The following is a 23528-nucleotide window of genomic DNA, read 5'->3' as shown; positions in this document are numbered from 1 at the left end:
CTGGAAATCTGGGCGGCAACTAGAAACAACAGTACCAAAACATGCACAGAGAAAGCTCTAGAAAGGAAATCAGCAAAGGACTAACAAGAGCAATTCTTAGATAGTGACACCATTACTAATTTATAATTGAGGATTTTATAAATTTCCTTCACGTGGGGTTACTTGCCTTCATGATGAAGCTACAGTTTGAAAAGTGGAGTAAATGGCCCAGAAGACCAGAGATCCAGGACCCAGAATGCCTGGAATAAAACAGCCCCCCACCTTGCAGTGCCTCCTGAGCCTCTGTTTGTCTGTCTGTAGCATGGGCCTATCATCGTGCATTCTGAGGGGCCACTGCACATACAGTGCATACAAGGCACCCACACCAGTGCCCAGCATACAGCATCATGCTGATTACGGGTGCATATTCTGTTCCAACTGCAGGAACCTATTCAGGAGCCCGAGGTGGTGCGAGTGTTTTCTTTGGCCTTGCTGGGCTGGCCAGCCCCTCAGCAATGCTTGCAGCTGGGGTTCAGGCTGGTGCTGAGGGCCAAGACTGGAAAGATGAGAAGGCCCTTGTGCATCCAGCCACTGCTCTCAAGGATGCTGGGCCTCATTCTGGGGATCCCACCAAGCAGACAGTAGAGTGATGTCACTCTAAACAAGACAGGCTGCCTACAGGAGTTGGCACAGATGAAGGACAAGGGAGCTCAAGGTTACTTGAAGGTTTCTGGGCCAAGGCTGGGGACTGTAGGCTGGTCCCAGAAGTTAGAATGGCTATTACAGAGAAAGCGAGGAGTGAGGTACTCTGGGGTTGAAGGTAAGATTTCCCTCCCTCCCTGAAGGAGGGGCACAGCACCTTGACTGGGAGGCTCACAGGTAGACAATGGAGGTCAAAGCCTCCCTAGTGTACAGGACAAAACATGTAGGAAGAAGAATCATGGCCTGTCCCACCACTAATATTCTATAAATCATCTATGTACTACGTTTATTAGAAACCCTGCAAGAAAGCTGGGTATGGGCCTGGAGAGATGGCTCAGTGGTTAAGAGCACTGGCTGCTCTTCCAGAGGTCCTGAGTTCAAGCCCCAACAACCACATGGTGGCTCACAACCATCTATAATAGGATCTGAGGCCTTCTGCTGGCAAGCAGAGCAGTCATACCTAAAATATAAATAAAAAAAAATTAAAAACAAAAGAAAGAAAGCTGGGTAGGGGGCACACACTGCCAATCCTAGTACTTGGGAAGCAAAAGGTTCCATGCAGATTCTAGGACAGTCAGAGCTACATAGCAAGACACTGTCCCAAAAGTATAACAAAGAAATCCTGTAGCCGGGCAGCGGTGGCGCATGCCTTTAATCCCAGCACTGGCAGAGCCAGGCGGATCTCTGTGAGTTCAAGGCCAGCCTGGGCTACAGAGTGAGTTCCAGGACAGGTGCAAAGCTACATGGAAAAACCCTGTCAAAAAACAAACAACAACAACAAAGAAATCCTGCAAAGGGCTCAAAATCAATTTGGGGTTAGACATTTTAAAAGCTCTGGCCCCACATCCTAGGTAATCCATAAGTGCCATAGATAGAGAATCCTACAGAAAATAAAAATGATGAAATGAGATGTTTTGCTCATAACCCCACTAATGGCATTTTCCAAATTCCTCACATGCCTTACCACTCGAACAGGACAGCGCTACCTGGTATGAAAGATGTACGGCCGTGTTTGAATAGCCGCTAAACACCTCGTTGTATAAAACACAGTGGGCTCCGCCCGCTCTGCACTCCCTGAGATGACTCCATCTCTCCTGCCATGCCTTTGACTTGAGAGCCCTTGACTTACTGTCTGTCACCTTGAACACCCAGAGCCCCGGCACCCCCAGGTCTCATTTCTGCTCTGAGAAGGTAGCTGTGCTTTCTGAGCCTGGGTGGATGGTGTGAGGAAACAAGTGTCCAGTAGGGAGTTGCCAGATGGATGAGTTGAGCATCCCAGCTCCTGGGCATTGCTGGGCTCTGGGGAAGAGCCCTGTGCTGACACTGCCCTGCGGGTGGCTGTGACAATGCTGGATCCACGTCACACCTGGAGTTCCCAGTGGTATGGTGTCTCTCCCTACTCTCCAGTGACAGGCCTGCTCATCAGAAGCAAGACAGTGACCAAGACAGTCTCAGAGCAATGGAACCAAACAGCATGGATTATGCACCCAGGGTGGGGATGTCTAGGGTCCAACTCTGTGGACAGGGTCCAGGGTAAGCATAGACACAATGGCTAATTTGGCTAGCTGTCACCCAGTCTTTTTCTCAGGCTTTGGGAAAGTGCAACAGGATTCCCAGTCTCACTTCTTGACTGTCCTAAAGAATAAGCTAATCTTCCATCCTGATTTCTCTGCACAGTGGACATTCTGGGGTCACTTATTCGCCTGCTTACTCAACAGAGAAGTCCATGAGCATTCCACTGGTCCAGTGCTAGGTTCTGGGGAGATGAGGGTAAACATACTTGGTTTCTGACCAAGGCCAACACACCAATCCTCTACCCCGGCCAGATGTGAGGCTCTGTTTGGGTGCCCTCAGGTTAGAGCCCAAGAACCATCTAGCTACTCTAAGAAGGCCAGAAATATGCATGTATCCCAAAACCAAGTGGCTGAAGCTTCATCTCTCTCATCAGACAGAACACCCACCTATGTACAAAGAAGGGTTCTTTTGCCTAGGCATGTCCATGGATTCTCATCATGTACATGACTACGTGATTTACAGCAAAGGACTATATTATTGAGGGTCTCTAACGTACCCCTCACGGAACCAATGCTTCTGTAGAACTGGAAAGCAAATGGTGAAGAGTCAAGGGTGGACAATGTGTCTTTTGGACTATTTCACCCTGTGTATGCAATTATCTGTATTAGAAAAAGCAACATGAGAACCTCTGTAGGATTACGTATTGCTCTTTACAGTGATTTGAATGTGAATGTCCCCCGTGGGCTCAGATCTTGTTTGTGGGGTTTTTTTGGGGGGGGTGTAGGGGGGCTCCTGCCACTTCCAGTTAGCTCTCTTTGCTTCCTGCTTAAAGTAGACATGTGAGCTTTGGCTTCCTGTTCCAGCCCCCGCGCCTGCATCTTGCTGCCACAACTGCCCCATTTTGAACCCTCTGAAACAGTAAGCCTCCCTCCGTGAGTTGTGTTAGTTGTGGTGTTTTAATCTCAGCAAGAGAAAAGTAACTAATACAGATGCACTGGTACCAGAGAATGAGCTGCTGTTGTGAAGAACCTGACCATGTTGTTGCTTGGAAGGAATATGGAAGACTTTGGAACTTGGGACTAGAAAAGAGGTTAAATGCTGTAAGCAGAGCTTAATGGGCCATTCCACAAGCGCCTGGAAGGCAGTAGCATTGAGAGCAACGTGGACGGTGGGAGCGGGGCTAAAGAGGCTTCAGAGGGAAACAATATCAGGAACCGGGCCATTCCTATGATATTTGGCAAAGAATCTGGCTGCTCTCCACCCTAGTCCTAGGCTTTTGCCCAAGGCTAAATTTAAAAAAAAAAAAGTGATGGGCATTATAATTTCTTTGGCAGAGAGGATTTCAAAGCATACTATTTAATCTGTGGCTTGGTTATATTAATTAATCTTATGCAGGAGGTCTACAATGAAAAGGAACAAGCAAAGCAGGAAAAATATAAAAATACAGTTTAGAGAGGAAAAAAGCACTAAAAGGTTTAATGTGCTGGGAGAGGAGCTGTAATTGTCCAGGAGCTCAGCATCATTAGAGAGAGGGTTAATCTATACAGCAACAAACGGAAGGGTGTCCTCAGGCCAAGACCCCCTTTCCCACATCCCTACCAAGCTTCCAACTTGTGAAAGAGAACCCATGGTGTTTTCTGCTTCCAGGAAACAACTGAATCCCAAAGCTAACATGATTCCAGGGGGGCGGGGGCCATCCCAAGCTGGTAGCCAAACTCGGTAATGTTGTCCATTTGAATCATGGGTTCTTCCTCTGTGGTTTCAGAGAGCCACTGAGGCCAGGCAGTGTGTGGCAGGGGAGTCCCTGTGTGAAAGCCCTCGGGGTACATGAAGCTCTAAGAGGCTGTCCCCTAACGCTGTGAGAGCAAAACCTGGGTTGCAGTGGGGATCACAGATATCGGAGATGCCATTGCTGTCAGACTTCTGGCAAGGGGAGCTGCAGGCGGGGCGGAACCAGCCTAGAGGGAAATGTATGTCAGGGGCAGCAGAGTCGGAAGGGAAGGGAAGCCTTTTAAAGCTGTTGATACCAAGATCTACAGGCTTGTGTTTGCTTTGCCGGGGTCTGGTTTGTGCTTGCTCCAGTATTTCCTCACTATGCTCCCTTTTGGGATGGTAATATATACTCTGTGCTATTCTATATTGGAAGGATGTGATTTGATTTTTGATTTTACAGGGGGTTGTAGTTCAGAAACCGCCTTGAATCTCAGAAGAGACCTTGGACTTTTAGACAGTGTTGAGACCGAGGAACACTATGGGGACTTTAAAAGTTAAACAAAATGAATCTTGCACTATCAGGCCATGAGTTTAATAAACCCCTCTCCTAAGAGAGCCAGTGTACCCAGGAAGTCTTCATGTTTCTCTGGCAGCAGGCTTGGCTATCCCTTCCCACTGAAACTTCATCCATGGCCTTTGCACCAGATGCCTTACACTGTCTGTGTGCGGTTGCCAGACTTTCTCCCTGTGAGAAATGTACAGCAAGAGGCAATAGTACATATTGCTTTGTCTTTCGAGTTCACAGGTAAGAAACTTGGAAGACAAGTCCTAAACTCAGGCAAGTGCCTGTCTGAGTGGCCCCGGCCCCCATTTCTGACTGCATGGCTTTGGGGATGCTATGGCGTGCAAGTATGGTGCAAGCTTGTTGACCGGCCTGTGGTGCCACTGAGAGGTGGCATTACCTTGAAGAGGCGAGGCCATGACTGGAGATGCAGCCCAATGGGAGACTGCTTGCCTAGCTAGCACATGCAAGGCCTGGGTCGCGGGAGCCAGTTTAAGGAAGTTATGACACTGGGGTGTGCTTTTGTGGGGATATCGACCTGGACCTTCCTCGGTGTCTTTGCTCCCCAGCTGCTGTGGGGCGAATCTGCCTTCTCTGTCATTTGTCCCGTTTATGATGTGGTGTGCTGCCACAGGCCCAAACCACTAAGGACTGTGGTTCTCAACCTGTGGGTCACGGCCCCTTTGGGGGAGGGGAATAAAACGACCCTTTCACAGGCGTCGCCTAAGACCATCAGAAAACACGGACATTTATACTATGATGCATAACAGTAGCAAAATTACGGTTATAAAGTACTAATGATAATTTTATGGTTGGGGGGATCACCGCAACATAAGGAACTGTATTAAAGGGTCGCAACGTTAGGAAGGTTGAGGACCACTGTAATAGGATCGGGTAACTATGAACTAGAAGCTCCGAAACTGAGCCATAACAAACCTTTCCTGTTTTTAAATCAAACTTTAAATTATCAAACGAAGTAACGCACTGTGGTATTTTCATACAAGTACCATTATACTTTGCGTTCCAGTCCGTCCCTTTTCTTGTCCTCTTTAAGTTGATTTATCTCAGGTATTTGTCAGTGATGTAAAAATGAATTTACAACAGTGGTCCAGCTATCCTATGCTGCCCTGCAGCCCCCTGGACAGGGTCTGAGTCCTGTTGCTATCACATTGCACTGTGCTAGGTAATGCGTGGCATTCGGAGTTCATTCATGCTTCCTGGATGAAGAAATGAAGCCATGATTCAGATTTTAAATATGAACACGCTTCAGGTCGTATATGAGATACAACCATAAATGGACTTTTAGAAACTTACTTCTGAGTTGAAAATACGATTTAGATAGATTTAATTTTCTTTTTGAGACAGGGGCTCACTATGATGCTTCTGCTAGTCTGGGACTTACTCTGTAGTTCAGGCTGGTGTTGAACTCACAACCCTCTGCTCCAGACTACTCAAGCTAGAATACAGGCATGTACTGGCATGCCCACACCCAGCTTGGGTACTGACTACTGCATGATGTTTGTTTGGTTTTTGTGGAACATCAACAATAAGTGACTTGGGATGGGATCGAGGTTACTAAACACCACTTCTACCACGCACAAATCCTGCCCATCACAAGCTGCTACAAAATACCTTGATGTCTCTAAACTGTATTCTGACCCTTTCCCCTTCTCTCCATCTCTGCTTGTTTCCTGCTAAGCCTATACCAGAACTGCCCTACAAAGTTCTTTGCTCTGGGAAAGGATTCTAGGTACAAAGAGGGTTCCATAATTTCCCAGGATTCCCACAGAGGAGCACGTTGGCAGTCACTGCAGCCCACACACAGCCTTGCCTCAGCCCTATACTTCAGTTTGCAGCAAATGTCCAACTTTGCTGTAGGAGTCAAGTTAAAATCCAGCCTCTCTGGAATGTCCTTCTGTGTAAGATGAGATGAGATTCACAGACAGTCACAGGATCCCACACAGAGACCTAGTGGCAGAGGGAGGGGACAGGGTGGGTGGGGAGACCCTGACAGGACTGCAGTGAACAGCCTGCAGGTGTCAAAGGTCACTGATGTGGCCTCATCGTTCCTATAGACCCAGCGGCAGCCTTAGCTGTTTCCTCTGCCTGTGAGCAGAGGCACGCTGTCAGCCCAGAGGCCCAGCTGACACACTGGTCCTGGGTGTCACTGGCAACAAAGGGCTGTTTTGAGAAGACCTCCCATGTGACCGTGCTGACACAGAGGACATACAATTCTGCTTGTGCTCTACCCAAAGTCACATTCGATGTTAAGGCCTTTCCTGCCCGGAAGGGTTTGCTACAGCCTCAGAAACCCCAGCAAGCTTCCCCAGGGAGCCCCCTTTCTATAAGTGAACTTAGGGTCCATGCTATGTCTGGAGCTACGGTGACAGAGGACATTCGCAGAGGCCTCTGTACTGAAGGCTCCCACACAGCAGAGCAGGGAAGGGCACACATTAGAACCAAGCTACCAAACTTAAGCACTCAGCGGTGGATCTCACTGAGCCTTGAATGGATTCTGTGTCCCTTGCACAGCCTTACCCAGAGCACAGGTGACAGCGCCTGTCACCTCTCTCTTCCCTGTGACGTTTGGCTTCATTAAAGAGGAGCAAACTATTCTGTAAATGTAAAAGGACAAGAGGGACTTCTATATGGCAAGGTAGCCTGACTACCCACCATGCAAATCAGTAGAGGAAATCAGGGGCCGTGTTCCTAAGGCCCAGGAACCATCCAATCCTAAAGCCCCCTGCAGAAGGGGGCAGCTGAAGGAAAATAGAGACAGTCCGATACCTTGCTGAGGCCTCAGTTTCCAAACCACAAAAGGGCGTGTGCTTGGCCAGCACCTCTCTGAGCCTCTGCACTCCACAGTGTGATCATATCTAGTTTCCATCAATGCTGGCTGTTCTAAACACCTTGCCGGGCCCACCTACAACCTGCTGAAGGGCTTAACGAGAGGATACATGGAGACGTAAGCGAGGAAGCCCGTGCTCACCAATGATCACACACCACCACACAGCTCACGCGCCACTTTACTGTGTGTGCGTTATTCTCTCGTGTACAGACGTGAGGGGACGTTAAGCGGGGCCCATTCCCTAAAGGAAGGGAAAGGCAGGCTGGGGTCCTGGGACTTCTGGGAACTGTGTGGGAATGCTGCGGGAATGGGTACGGGGTTTTGGTCTCCACAACCCGATCTGCTTGTCAAAGGGGCCTCAACCCCACTGCGATTGGGAACTTGGAGCAAACCTGTAAAGACAGGCCCCCGGCCGCCCCCTGCCACCCTCTCTTTGGTCATACACATCACTCCGACACAAAAGGAGAAGCAGACATTTTTCCTGAAGGGCAACATTTCACACATTAAGAAACTGTCCTTGGCTTGCATCTCCATTCTGCTTCTCAGTCTCCTGATGCTACCCACATTTCTGAGTAGACTAAAGGCCCTCTTAGGGTTTTTATTATTATTATTAATTTTTTTAAATTTATTTTACATACTGACCAGAGTTCCCCTCCCTCTTCTCCTCCCCTCCCCTCCTCCCACCTCATATCTGCCCCACCCCCCATCCACTCCTCCCCTGTTTCCTTTCAGAAAGGAGCAGGTAAAGGCCCTCCCTCCTGTGATTTGGAGTCTGGTGGCTCTCTGTGGCTGAGGCTTTGGTGTTCCCTGCAGTGTTATTCCCGTCTACATGTCCCCGTCCTACTTGGTCCCCTCAGGGTTGGGATCCACTGAGAAGACAGAGCTGTGCCACCGCCTCCAGCTTTTCCTTCTCTCTCTCTCTCTCTCTCTCTCTCTCTCTCTCTCTCTCTCTCTCTCTCTCTCTCTCTCCTCTTTCCTTGTCCCTTTCTCCTTTGGGCTCTAATGAAAAATTGCTGATTGGTCACTTTGACAATTTAAGCCAAGAACAATATACTATGTTAGGCCGAGGAAATAAGACTCACGGATTAAAATGAAACAGTGACAGCCAGAACAAAAGGATCATGGGGAACCTGTCGGTGGTGGTGCATGCCTTTGATCCCAGCACTCAGGAGGCAGAGGCAGGCAGATCTCTGTGAGTTCAAGGCTAGCCTGGTCTACAGAGTGAGATCCAGGACAGCCAGGGCTACGCAGAGAAACCCTGTCTCAAAAAACAACAACAAAAGACAAAACAAACAAACAAAAAGAAAGGTCATAGGGTTAAGCTAGGCTCATGGGAATGAAAGGGTTTTCTCTGCAAGCATAAGGCGTGGGTGTGATAGCTGTGGCTTCCTTGGAGGACAGGAGAACTATCACCACAGGCTACTGGCTTCATTTGAGCCGGTCTTAGTAGGATGCCTGAGCCCACCTAGTAGTGCCACACTTCTGCTTGGGGTTGGCATGGAGTAGATGCCAGGTTGTTAGGACAACTGTACACCCAGAACATGTACGCCAGGGCAGTAGACAATGGGAAACAGTCAGGAAATAAAACATCTTCTAACTCAGCCTAGATTCCCACCAGCATCACCCTCTCGGGTCACCAAGGCAACAGGGAGGCAACCCCCTCCCTTCCGCTCTTCACCTTCAGCCACAGAAAAACACTGTAGAAGCCATTTCTTGAATTCTGTTTAGAAGACCCTGGCTTAACCATCCCAAGAGATGACGATATGAGCGTATGGCAGTGGGTACTTTGGGAAATTAAAGCCGCTCATGCATTCCTAAGTCCCTTCTCTGAAGGACACAGAAGGTGCTGCCGTCCCCATCACCCGCCACGGGCTTCCAGCCACTGAAAACAGAGCCTGCAGCCACAGCCCAGTTTGGTCGATCGTTATGGCTGAATTGAGTCTCCCCCTAGATTCTTATGTTAAAGTCCTAGGCCCCAGTCCCTCAGAATGAGACTGTGGTGCTCAAACCCATGGTCTCACACATGTTAGGCAAGTGTTCTTCTGCCACTGAGCCACACCCCAACCTCTGGAGACAGTCTCTGAAAAGACAGATTGAGTTACAGTGAGGTCATGAGAGTAGCCTTCATCCATTATTACCGATGTCCTCATGTGAGATTAGGACACAGATGTTCACTGAGACAGACCATGTGAGGACACAGCCAGAACACAGCCATCTGCAAGAGACTTCAGCAGAAACCTTCCTCGGCACCTCCTGGCCTCCAGGCCTGTGAGGCAGAGATCCCTGCTACCAAAGCCACCCAGGCTGTGGCTCTTTGTCACAGCAACCCAAGCAGACACGGGTCCACATTCCCGGTGTCTATCATTTTGGTTTCGGCAACATGATAAGGCTTTCGGAACTCAGGCTTTCTTGTGGGCTTCTCTCGAAGTGAATTAGGGAGAACCACAGTTCCTATCTAAAACATTTAGATAGAAAGAAGCTGGCATGCAAAGGAAGACAGGTAGATGTACACAGGAGCCTGGCCTGTGGAAACGGAGAGACGTTTCAATAAACATTTACTTAGCATCTGCTAGCTTTTACTGGGCAACTGCTGGGCTTGTAGGGGGAATAAAAACAAATGAGATGTGGCCTTGGCTCTCAACAACTCTATATTGTGTTGGCAAGGGATGCCCAAGCTCGTCTGCCCAAGAGCATCTATCTATGAATCTGGTTGGTTTGCCTTCCCATTACCTCCCCATTGATTCTATTGGTGGGAGCGTACGGGACGACTGTCATTCTAGGCCTCAGAGACACCACATGCAGCTCCCTGCCAACTGTTTCTGTCACTGACCAGATCCCCCCAAAAAAACACTAGTTGTGGTTGTCCTTCCTACCAAATACTATGGTATGCACCCATCCAGGCTAAATCTAGAACACAAATATACAACTCCAAGAAGAGCAGACCATGCCTGAGGGCTGTGATCAATGACTGGCTTCCCAGTAGCAGGGCTGTTTGAGACCAGAGGAAGGGAAGAGAAAAGATGGATAAAGGTAGAGAGCAATGGCTGAGGGGGAGTGAAGAGTGAATCCTTCAAGGGGGACTTTAAAGGCTGGTGTGGCTGGGCTCAGGGGAGCCACAGGAGCAGGGACCACTTGAGACAGTGGCAACAGGGTGTTTATTGGATCCCTTGGGAATGTGGAGAGGTTAGATGTGGGCCAGAGGTGACAAAGAGGCTCTCAGAAGAACAGCCGGGAGGGTGGTATTGTAATGCAAGTGAGAGAAATCAGGATGCCTACAGGGCCATACAGGAAGGGAGCTGGCCCCCACCAATGAAGCAAGTCAGAGAGGGTGAGGCTGCCCACTCAAGCCAGAGAATACAAAGGAGTACCTCCCTCTCTTTGAGGCTGTGAGGCCTTTGGGATGTCACCGAGGCACCTAAGCAGAAGTGCCAACTATGCAGGGAACATTAGAAAACGATGTCATAAGGTGCATTTTAAAATTCAAACCCTCTGCCGATCGATCACCAGCAGCCATGTCTATGGAATCAGTTGTGTTGTGATGAAAATATGAAGAGACAGCTCATGGCTGTCTTCTGTACTCCTTGGGAAGAGAGTGATGGTCTATGACAGTTCTCCCAGCCCATGTGGGCAGCAGACTCATCCTGGGCAGGAGCAGCCTGCCCATTACATAGTCCATTGACCCCCGAGACCACTGTGGTCCCTCGCTGTCTGTGTGCTGCGATTTGCCAGGAAGTTTCTGTTTGTTTGCGATCTGCACAGCTCTCACACACACACTGTCAGATAAAATTCCATCTGTGGTTAATGGAAAGATCTGCTTCAATGTTGCATCAGCACTGGAAAGAAACCTGAGCTCTGATTAAACTCTGGGGCAAAGTCCCATCCTACCAAGCAGAGTGCCCAATGCAGCCCCCCGAAACCACGCTGCGACTGTGAAGCATTAAGACACTGACAGGAGGCACCAACTAGAAGGCCTCCACAGCCCGGAAGCAGCCACTGAGGCCCCCTCCAATAACATCTCCATCTTTCCATTTCTGTCGTCCAACTGGCTGAGCACCAAAGGAAAAGACAGGGCTGAACCAGAGTCATCGAGCTAAAATGTAAGGTTTGGACGACAGGCAGCGGCATCGACACCATAAGCCAGCTTGGAACAGAATCAGAACGAGTAACTTTTAAAAAATTTGTCAGCCTTTTCAGCTATTGGCCAAGGCTTCCGTAACATCTGCCCTTCTCCAGACGGTTAGCAAAAGAACAAGTTAAAAACAAACGCTTCGGCTTGCTTCAATGACAGCCCTTAGAGAATCCAGTGACTGATAACTGTACACTGGGAACATGCGGGTTTTTCTCCCTGTGATAGGGCTGATCAGGAAGGCAAAGTAAAATAGTCCTTTCAAAGATGGGGGAAACCAAGCAAAGGTTAATTAAGAATGCACAGAAGGGAATGGCTGAGCAGTTAAAAGCACCAACTGCTCTTCCAGAGGACCTGAGTTCAAGTCCCAGCACCCACGTGCCAGCTAACAACTGGGTTTCCCCCAGTTTCAGGGGATCCGACACCCTCTTCTAGGAACGGTGTGCATGTGGTGCACAGACATATGTGCAGGCAAAATACCCATACACATAAAATAAAAATAAATAGATAGGTGTATTTCAAAAGAATGTAAGGAAAGTGACAGCACGTGCCAGGAGAGGATCAGTGTAACGAGGCGGGCAGCAGGCGTGACAGCACATATATATAATCCATGTGTGTCTAAAGACGGGCATCCCCACTTCACGGCCTCCCCCAGTGTTTTCTGTAAACAAATGTACACCCCGTCAGTTTTACGTGATGCTGGGGTGGACTGTAAATTCCATCACTCATCGGAGCACTTTGATAGAACAGAGACTGGAGGTAATTAAAATAAAATGCCATCTGCATTCGATTGGACTTGATCCTAAGCCCTATAACATTCATTTACAGTTTGGTCATCCCAGCACATGGGCAACCACATTCCAATGTCTCTGAATAATATTATATCATCTTTTCCTTTTGTCAATAATATTAATCACAGAACTTTCCAGATGTAAAGGTATCATAAAAAGGCTTTGCTGATGCAAGGAAATGGTTCAGATAAGAGACAAGACTAAATAATTCTATGGAACAGCTAATTTCATCAAAGAGTTCATTGGAAACGACCAGGTAAAGTAAATATTCATCAGACGGACAGCTGATTCCTTTGGCTTGCTATGTAAACAGAGGTATTTCATTTGTGGTTCTGAATTCCTAATTGGTCTATATGCTCTCCCTGGGGTTGAAGCTTTAATTAGAACTGAGGGCGACCATCAGCCAATCACTGGCAGGTTGCAGGCAGGGCTGAGACGGTCAGGCTTTTCACCTTTTTCCTCTTTATTTTTTACTGGCGGGATGCTTTGATGGCAGCCCTGCCAGGAGCTACGAGACTGGGTTAAAGGGATTTTTATTTGGAAAAAGTTAGCTGCCAGAGCCTTGCCCTAGGAAGTCTGTCCTTCCTTCTGCCTCCTTCAAGGATACAACCGCAGGCTACGGTGGCTCACAACTGTAATGCCAGCATTAGGGAAGCCGAGGCAGGAGGACTGCCATTAAATCCTACGTCCCCATGGCTAATACAGTGGGTTCTGGGTCAGCCTGTGATACAGCATGAACAGCTGTCTCAAATAAAATGATACAACTGATCCCCCGGAACATTTTGCCCCCAGATCCAAACTGAACACAGTCCTCTCAACACACCCAAAATAAATCAGCGGACTAGCTAGCTCAGCTGTTGCATACAGGTAGGACTAAGGTCATCTGGCCACTGGAACCCCTTGGAATGTGTCCCCACCACCCTGCCTGCATGGCCCCCATGCAAGCCTTCTGTCTCCGCCTCACTGTGGCCTCACCAGTATGGGACCTCCTGAGGGGCTCTGCATTCCACAATGATACGGTTAATATATTTGGAAAAGAAAGAATGCCCAGGGAAGGACCTTAGGAAGGTTTAATACTGCCAGGGCTGGTGGCGCTGGTCTGCAATCTCAGCTACTCCAGAGGCTGAGCCAAAGCAAGCTATCTAGACTCTGTTTCTAAATAAAAAATGCAAAAGGGGGCTGAAAATGTTGCTCAGTGGCAGAGCACTCGCTTAGCATACGGGAGGCCCTCGGTTCAACCCCCTAACCCAAACAAAATACCACAAAGGTTTAAAACAGGAAGGAGACTAAGTATTTATTCTCTGTGTCTCCTATATTGACTCTGTTTTAATTCCTGGAAGCCCCCTCGAAAGGGGGTTGGGGGCCAAGTCTCTTGGAAAAGAGCACCCATGTCAGAACATTCTCTATACAAATACTTTGCCCCAAATTTTAACTCCCTGAGAGGTAGGAATTTAAAGACGCTGAAGACTTCAGATGAAGAAAAAGCATGCTGTCTTTACAGGATACATCAACTGCTTGCTTGGAATGAAACTGTGGTGGGGTAATGTGGTGGTGACTCCCTTGTTAGCTTAGACTTTCCTCTAAGATGACAGATGGGTCACTTTCAACATCACAGGACCCATCATCACACCGCTTCATGTTCGGGCTGTGCACTGGAACAGGGCTCTCTGCTGCCCTTCTCTGTATGGCCCTGAGGACTAGATCTGCCCACTCTTTCCTGCTTGCTCTCATTCTGAAGTGGGAACAGCTATGGCATGACTTCGCTTCCTAAGAGAAGGAAATGTCCTTGCTCCTTTGGAAAACATTTCTTCATGTTCCGTATTGTGAGCATAAGCAGATATAATCATAACCCTGCGTAATTAGGTGAGATGGTGTCCATTACAATGCCCAGACATAAAAGAATCTGCTAATAAACATTAAATTCCTTTCCCTGTTGAAGGAATAACAGAATTAGTAGAATGTCTTTTATCTGTGTCTTTCTACTTTTTCATCCATTCTGGTGTTTTTCCATCTGTTCATCCATCTACCCACAAGTCCACCTACCCATCCACCCATGCATCCACCATTCATGTATCCATCCATTCGTCTACCCCACCACCAGTAGTACATTTATCTATACACTCACTCACCTGTCACCCACCCATAAACCCATTCATCCATGTATCTATCTACCCGTCCACCCCTGCATCAGTCTGTCCATTCATTCACCCATCCACCCATCCACCCATCCACCCATCCACCCACCCACCCATCCATCCATCCATCCACCCATCCACCCACCCATCCACCCATCCATCTTCTCATCCACTAACCTATAAAACGGATTCATAAGCACTTTCAGGATATTTCTGCCTTTCACGGCCCACTTACATGAATGGGAGCTACTTCCCTGTACTTCAAACCAGAATGCCCGCAGAGTGATGCCCCCAGCATCAAGTAATTCATCACTGTGACCAGGGATGAACTGTCCTCCCCACCCCGGAGCTCTGTCAACAATGAAGCCATGATTGCCAGTGGAGTGGCTTGTGGCAGCATCAAAAGCTCTCCTTCCATGGAAACTTTATTGTAAATGTTCTCTCGGAACGGCTGAGACAATTTTGTGTGACAGACAGTGGGGCTCAGGCTGGCGTTTAGCCCGCTGCTTTTCAAGGCGAGATGACTACTATGATATGCAATGGCCACACCTCTTTGTGGTCAGTATGGCGTCTCACAGGAACGTCCTTTTCCCTCACAGCTCTTGCTGCCCTGTGACAGATCACATTTAGTGCTTCATTGTTGGTCAGCCCAGCCGCCAGCATCACTGCCCTTGCTGTAGGCGGAATAAGCCACACGGCCGGTATTTACAAGCACTACTGAATAAACGAACTTGGGAGAGGCCCACCAGCCTCGTGTGTATTCCTGAACTTACCAAATGTCTGTTGACTGGTATTTGCCAACGCTAACTTCAAACAGAGGGAGAAGGGAGCACAGTTTACTGACCCCGTCAGTGTGGGTTACACAAAAACTTTTCAAACAAATTTATTTAAATCTGAAAGAGATCACATCAATTTTTAAGGAAAGAGTCATACTTCCTGCCCTGGTATTTAAGCCCATGGCAGCCATTAAGATATGTGTTAGAATAACCCGGAAAGAGTTTCTCTCTGCCTGATCACTAATTTTATTATTAAATACTTGCTTTAAGGGTTTTGATCTATGTGTAAGAATCATATCTGTATCTTCTGTAAGGATTGCATATTTTTATTTTTAAAATTAAATTAACTTTTGCGGTACTCTGGGTCTTAAGCATGCTGGACAAGGACTCTACCACTGAGATATCTCCCAAGCCCTATTGATTTTTAAAATATTGTTAGAGTTCAACATTTTAATTAAATTCAAGTATTTTTCTCTGACAAAGACACAAAAACCGTGGGCATTTAGTGGATCTGACCTGTTTCTATATCTCTGCTACGTTTTATTCAAATTGGGCTTAATTTTTTAGTATAGAATCACATTACGGTCCACTTTCTGCAGGGCGGTGCCAGGCACTGGAGTCCTTAGGAAGCGAACCTGCCGGGCATGTACCTGTGGGTCCATTCTGAGGAAGGTGTGGGAGCCTCTGCTACTCAGGGTGGATCGCTTGAAGGTCTTGCTGTGGTAAAAATGGTAGTAATCGTCCAGGTTTCCGATCTGCAAAACAAGAAGCAGGTTACCTTTCTCCAATACTGCCTCAAAGACAGCTTTAAAAGCTCTCCTTCCCATGACGGCCTCTCATTGCCTGAGGCGCATTTGGCTTCCAGTGGAAACGTCCTCCCCACCCAGCTCCCCACCTGTGTTTCTGGCACGAAGTCGGTGTTTACGAACCGGAAGTTCTTTTCAGATAAACAACCCTAGGTCATGTTTCTGAGGAAGCACACACTCCATCAGATCTTACAAGTTAATATTGTCTAAGTTTATACTATTGTGGCCAAGTTTTTTAGAGACGAATTAGTGTTTATTTTGGGTCAAGTATCCCTGAGGTAGCTAAGTGAGTGTCAAGTCAGGTCTACTCCAAAATACTCATTGTAAACACTCTGCTTCCTCTCCGCCCCATGGGTAAACCGAAATCTCTAAGAATGGACACTCGCTCTCAAGTGGAGGAAGCCAAAGGAAACACGCGGGTCCATCTGCTCTGGGATTTTAAGAGGTCAGATGAGAACATCCAGACCCCTGGGGTGTCCCAATTTTCCGTTATGGGCAGTTTTTCAGGGCAGATTTCAGCTTGAGACTAGGTGGAACCAAGAGGAGCCATGTGCCCTGAATTCCCCATCTTCAAGGAAGGCCGATGCCACACCCTCCTGCCATGTCGACTTGCCCAGTGTCAGAAGACTTGAGCATAAGGACGTAGCTTTCAGAGGCCTGCTTGGCCCAGCTGTCGCTGGCTGTCTTAAACCACTGGTTAGCCACCATCCTCTAAAGCAGTGTTCGAAAATGCAGATGGACTGAGCCTACACAGACCCTTCTGCGTCGACTCAAGGTTAAGGGAGGCACCTCTGCACCCACCCATGATCTCACTTACGGAGCTATCTGTAGTCAACTGTGATCTGCAAACATTTAATGGAAAATTTCAGTAATAAGTAATTTGTGTCTTATAGACACATTATTATCAGGGTTCTATTCATTATTGTTGTTAATATCTTACTATGCCTAATTTACAAGCTAAACTTTATCACACATATGTATGTATAGGAAAAGGTATAGTAGGTATATCTAGCTATATTCATATACATGATTTATAAGTATATATAATATAGACTATAGTATCCATTTGTACATATCATGTATATATATACACATGTATATATGTGTTATGTATATATACATGATATGTATATATCCATATTACATGATATCCATTTGTACATGTCATGTATATATACATGTATATATGATACATCACATATATACATGATATGTATATATCCATATGTACATGATATCCATTTGTACATGTCACATATATGTATATACTACTGTAATTCTCCTCTAGAGCAGTTTAGACGTGATGGTTTTACATACAGATTTTCAGTCAGATAAGTTTCATTCAAACTCTTCCCACCATTGGCCCTGCAGCTTTGGAAGGATATTCAATCCCTTAGGAGTAAAATGGGGATAAGACTATTTACCCTCATGCTTTTTTTGTCTCATTGGTTTCCCTTGAGTTTACCCAGTACAACACTGTTGGCTGCCCCAACCTCCCAGCTGCTCTGTGTGCTCTAACTTGTCCATGCCCAATAGGGATGGCAGTCCCTAGGACAGACCAAGGGATGGAGACGCTGTGAGTGGCCATTCCACACTCTGCACAGGAAGATGGAGTGAGCATACAAAGGAAGCTCTGCTCGGTTCCTGGCCAGCCTCGGCTTTCCTTGCCAGCCAGCCTGGCAGCCCGGCTGCTTCTTGTCCTTACATTTAGGAGGCAGCCCTTGGTTCTTAACAATAGAGCCCCTCTACTCAAGTCTGTCCTGGCATGTGCTGTTCTCACACACCAAGAGCATCAAGTCCTGTGACAGTCAAGTGTCACCCACTCAGTGCCGAGAGCCTAGGGTGGTGCTAACCACGGATAGCTCTTACTGGGTGCTGATTGGCTCTCTGGCTCCTTTTCGAGGCCCCTCTATTGCTCTCTTAAGGTCTGAGACGCTGTGGATTTGAGATTAATCAGGCTGCCTGACTTCTTTCTGTTGGAAAACCTGGACTGACCCTCTCTGGGCTTTCCTTTCCTCATGGGATGCTAAGTGCCACTTTGCAGGTCGATGGCTTCACGATCTGAATGAGGTGCCTCCGTTTGTGAGGGGGCAAGCAGGGCTCTGGGTAGGTAGTAAGCACTCCATGCAGAGTTATCTGCAATTGTAATTCTCTGTTCATTTTCTGCTTTAAGACATCCTCTTCTGCCATCACAGAAGTCACTGTTTCTGCCCTATCTTGCACACAGGCACTTTTTCTCTTCCTACAGGTAAATCTCATTGCTCCCTTCTTTAAACAAGTGATCCAAAGATTGCTAAAGCATGGCAGACCTGCAGCCAGAGGCAATCATCATGTACTGTACACAGTAATTAGTAAATAAGTCTGCTTATGAACAGTCACTATCCCTGGGTGGGGGGAGGGGTTATGTAACTGTTGGTCTTTCAAGTCTGAGCTTTCAAGTCAGTTCCCGCTTAGGGAAATGGAGAACAGGTGAATGGAATTTGCTTCCAAATGAATGATTCCACGCAGAGCCACCCACCACCCAAGGGTGATCCTGGAGACCATTTGGGGCTGAGCTAAACCAGAGGCGCCATCCCTCCCCTTGATAAAAGCCCCAAGGCCACCCAGTCCCCTTGTCTCTGGACCACCTGAGACCATCCTTAGAAATGGACCACAAGCTCTCGCATGATGAGCTGCTCTCTTGGAAGAAGGAAAGTCACACATGGTCCTCTTAATACTAACTAGGCAAATGGCCTCTGGGGTCAGCAGTGGCCAACACTGCACCTGTTTGGACACATGTACAACTCGGCAGGAGGGTCGAGTCCCACTGCAGAAGAGAAGAGAAGGGACATCAGTCAGGGCATCCTCCTGCCCTTGCAAAACCCGCTGCTAACACAGGCTGCTTTAGTGGAACCACGCAGCATCTGGCCTTTTAGGCCTGGCTCATTTTGATTAGCATCATGACTTAAGGTTATCCATGTTGTATTGTGTGTCAGAATTTCCTTCCTTTGAAGGCCGATGAACATTGCATTGTATGGCTATATCCATGCGAATGCTGATGGACACAGGTTGCTTCCTCATTTGGCTACTGTGAATGTCACCACTCTGAACAGGGTGTGCCAATATTTGCCCAAGTGCCTGCTCGCGTCTGCGCTTCCTCTGGGTACGTTCCCAGGTCCTACTCTAGCACTACTGGACTGGCCACACCCACTTGCTTGCTTATGCAGCCACTTCCTGCTGCTTCTCCTATGCTGCCTCAGCTCTTAGATTCTCACCTGACCTGCCACAGCAGCACTGACTTCAGGGTACACTTCCGAGGCTCGGAAATGGCTCTTCCCGACCCAGGCTGTCGTCATGAGGAGAGAAGACAGGATACCAGGGTGGCAGGCCCCAGGCTTGGACAGAGTCTCCCTTAGGGATGTGTCCACTCTCTTGGTTCAGTCAGATGATATCTGCTGGCGCTCTGACCCTGACTCAGATTAGCCAGAGGGACTCATGGTCCGGTCACTGTGACTCCCTCCACCTCAGTCATCCCGTTTGTAAGATGAGGCCACTGTATGGGGAGACTGAGGCCCCAGTGTTTCATGGGGAGAGGGGGCTCCAAATTTGTGAATTAGCAACACCTTCCATTCTGTCCAAAGATAAGCAAAGATAACTGGCACTAAATGACACATGCATGCACAAATAAGACTTGAGATGACTGTTATGTTCTCTTTGTATACCTTCAAGGTCAAACTGGCAGAAACTAGACTCTGTAAGAATATAGGAGTCATCTAAGAGCCTTGATGGACACGTGAAGCTACCAATGGCACCAAACCCCATAGATATTATGACTTCCCCCCTAGACATACATACTCGTGATACATTAATAAAATTAGGCATAGCGTTTAATAACAAACTAGAACAACCATAATGAATATAAATATATCTACAATTACAAAGCAATATAAGCTATGACGTATAAAGCGCTTTAGAATTTTTTATTTACTGTCTTTAGGCAACTATGAAATGTGAGTCCTTAGAGGGACTCCTGTGGACAGAAGGGGCAGAGGCAGGCAGCACAAAGTCTTTTCTGGAAGAAAATGGGTACTGGGGACAGAGTCTCCTACATGCTAAGCATGTACTACAGAGCTCCACCCAGCCCAGAATAACCATTCTTCTCCTTATTTGACACTCACATTCGTATTAACACAGTGCCTTGGCTGGCTAGCTGTCCATCCCGGGCTGCTGTCTCTGGGCCATGGGCTGGGGCAGTCTATGCCAGACCCTGGCTCTGCCCCACGGTCACTGGCCACAACTCTGCACACTACTTCTCAAGCCTTTCTCGGAACAGCCCGTTGTTACAGAGATACACCGGATGCCACAAACACTTCCCTGCACACGCAGGGGGCAGCTCCTCTCCCCTCCCCTCTGTGGGAACAGGAGGAGCTAGCCCATCAGACCTGTGGCCTTCCTGTCTTGTCCCAGTCTACCCTTCCCAGGCCTCTGTCTGCTCTTCATCCCCAGAGCTGCCTGCTGTGGTGCAAGGCACTGTTTCTTAAATCCTAACATAAAACTTCAACATGTTCTTTTTTCCTTTCTTGCCCACGGTATTTTCACAATGTCTTCATCAGAATCAGTCTCTGAGAGCACTCACTATCCAATAAAACAGTTTGCTGAATATCAAATGCTCACGTCTCGCTACTCAACATCAATATGTAACTATATACATTAGTTGGTAAAATTGGTAACATCATTAAAACATCATTAAAGGCCTTGCTAAATGTTCTCAGCCAGAACACAGGAAGAAATGAGATCAAAGAACTCACAGAAAGCAGAGGCAGACGTAGTTTAATTCTCCCTAATAGAAGGCTCTATTAGACATTTCGGAAACACCAGGTAATATAGGCACCTGGTGCATACAAGGAAGGTAGAGAGAGAACAGAGTTAGGAGCAACTGCCCCATGCTGTCCCTAGCTGTCCCCAACTTTCACGGAGTGCGCCCAGCTCAGAAGGCAAGCCTCGGGTAGCATGCCCATCCCGGTTCAAACGGATTCACAACCCAGGGAGCTAGCTGTTAAGTGCAACCCGGTCTTGCAGATAGAGGAACTGAGGTATGGAACAGTGAAAGCATTTCTTCAAGGCCACCTATCTTGTTAATAACACAGCTAATATTCTTAGACATCAAACCTCTATCTTTTGAGATAACGAAAGGCCAATAGCTGCCATGGAGATCCCAAAACCGGATGTCTGTCCTCGGTAGGAGGTTGTCCACACCGGGCCACATCTCAGCAAGTGCCTACTCTTCTCTGTTTCCAAGGGAAATTATGGGAGCCATGCATTAAGCTCAATGGTACCTTTTCCGTTATGCCTCTGTGTGTATGTGTGTGTAGACGGATGGATGATGTTCAGTGTTGTATGAGGACCTGTTTTGTTCTGCTGTGTGTGAGATACACAAGTACTGAAATACATAGGCATATATCTTCACATGTGTATATTTACATACATGTGTATATGTATACAGATATATGTGTGTTGGTGACTATGTATAAATGTATACAAATATATATTTGGATGTATTTTATGTATGTATATGTATATATAGGAGTTTGTATATATAAATACACAAGCATTCAGGTATATGGATACATGTGAGTGTGTGTGTGTGTGTGTGTGTGTGTGTGTGTGTGTGTGTATGTGTGTGTGTGTGTGTGTGTGTATGTGTGTGTGTGTTTATACAGGGCTTGTGACCAAAGACAGGCAAATCCTCGATTTTTCCAATGGGCTGCTGGAGCCAGTGCTAACTGCCCTTAACTCAGAAGCCCTAGGTCTGCAGTTCCCCACCATGGGATACTTCAGAACCAGGCAAACAGCTCCCACAAATCTGCTGAGTTGGGCCTGACTCCAGACGGAGGTTCTGAGCCTGGAGGTCTGAGTGGTGATGGGACTTATGGGCTCTGGAGCAACAGAGAGGCTGAGCCCTTCCCAGGAGGCTGCTTCTTCTCCCTGCAAGCTGCTTGACCCCCATCTCCCACCCCCACCCCTACCCTGGGGCTCAACTTGGGGCCATTGGCTGCTCTGGGGCCTCCCCTCCCTCCCTCCAGCTGGATCTTGAGTACCCTGCACTGTCATGACCGAGGTGTTGGGAGACTGGGCCACACTCTCAGCATCTCTGTCCTCAGGCTTGGAACAGCACAGGGCTCAGCAGACGACTCCCACCACAACTCCAGCAGCCATCACCATCATTTTGCCCACCCCTCACGCCTGCCCATCTTCTGAGGAGCTCCATATCATGGTGGAAGGTACCACTGAACCTTCTCAAAGCAGCCCCTTAAATGGTCCACTGCCCCCTTCCACAGGGGCAGGCCTCGGGGGACTATGCTGGCCCATTCACCTCTTCAACACCACCATACTCCAGCCCCACCCAGCTCTTCCCCTGTCACAGAGGACAGCATGAGACAGGACACAATCGGACCTTCACCACCAAGCCAGGCCACCTCTCTTGCCACAGGCTTGGGCTCTGTCCTGCAGAGATGCTGCCGAGTGTGAGAGTCCTTCTCCTCTCTTGCTGCTTCGTACCCCTGTGTGAGCCCATGCTGGTCCTCTGACTCCACTGGCTCCTGCTATCGTTAATCTTGTCCTAAAGTCATCACTGCCTCCAGGAAGTCTTCCCAGATGTCTCAGACTCAGTTGGCCCACCTATAGCCATCACGACTCTCACCATTTCCCCCCTTTGCTGAAATCTCAACAGTAAGGAACTACAGCACCTCTCAGGGTCTATGGCACCCAGAAGCTCAAAAAACACAGTAAAACAAAGCAAACTTCAGAATTCCAGCTCCAGATGATGCCAGGTAGATGCAGGTGAAGTGTTTTTCTCATTCTGCCCATATAAAGTATCTCAGGGAAAGCTGGAGTCCTGAAGCAGGACTGACTGTCCCCAGTCCCTTCCTCCTGGGCACTACTGTCTTTCTTTGTACTCTCCCATAGCTAGTTCCCCTCCCATGACAGCTGTGACGCTGGAAAGCATTGTGCTGTGGAGTCAGGGGACCCACTCATGGATGGCGGCTGGGGCGGACACAGCCTCTGTGCTACCTAGAAGGCACAGCTCCTCCACTCAGGTGCCCGGAGTTCATTCATGGGGAGCACACCCACAGATGTGAGGAGCACGGAGAACTTGCTCCCCTCCACCGGAGGGGAGTTGTGAGAGCTGTGTCAGGGCAGAGTCTTGGAGTTTTTATTTTAAGCGCGAGCACTGACTCGCACTCTTGGGGGAGCCCATAGGGCGCCTGCGGGAGCTCACCCTGTGCTCCCCGAGACAGTACTACTTGAAGGAACGGAGGAGGAGTTCCGATCTCACCATCCCTGTCTGATGTGCAGCAGGGCCACCCCAGATGACATCCTGGGGCCGGGAAAGCTGGCTCTGTGAGGAGTTGCCCAAGTACATATTTTGGACAGTCCAGGAAAACATCATCCCACCTCCCCAGGCTAGAGCCGCTAAATCTCGCCTCAGGGAGCAGCTGATAAGCAGCCATGGTAACGTCACCCTTCAAGGTCTCCAAATGAATGGGTAGGAGGTTTGCAGTTTCTGACTGCAAAAACTTCCCTTTATCAGCCCTG

At 48.1% G+C, this 23528-nt stretch overlaps 1 protein-coding gene across 3 annotated transcripts in view; it reads right to left on the bottom strand.

The window, feature by feature from the left end:
* Positions 1–23528, bottom strand: part of Pcsk6 (proprotein convertase subtilisin/kexin type 6) — a 201949-nt gene that overhangs the window by 134502 nt on the left and 43919 nt on the right. For all 3 annotated transcript variants that reach the window (XM_076544469.1, XM_076544466.1, XM_076544462.1), the window contains exon 2: positions 15798–15902. In XM_076544469.1, coding sequence (XP_076400584.1) covers positions 15798–15809 — 12 coding nt within the window. In that variant the 5' untranslated portion in view covers positions 15810–15902. The remainder of the gene's footprint in view (positions 1–15797; positions 15903–23528) is intronic.

Source organism: Peromyscus maniculatus, chromosome 1 (genome assembly GCF_049852395.1).
Source record: "Peromyscus maniculatus bairdii isolate BWxNUB_F1_BW_parent chromosome 1, HU_Pman_BW_mat_3.1, whole genome shotgun sequence".
Lineage (NCBI taxonomy): Eukaryota > Metazoa > Chordata > Mammalia > Rodentia > Cricetidae > Peromyscus > Peromyscus maniculatus.
This window is presented reverse-complemented; position numbering and strand designations above follow the sequence as displayed.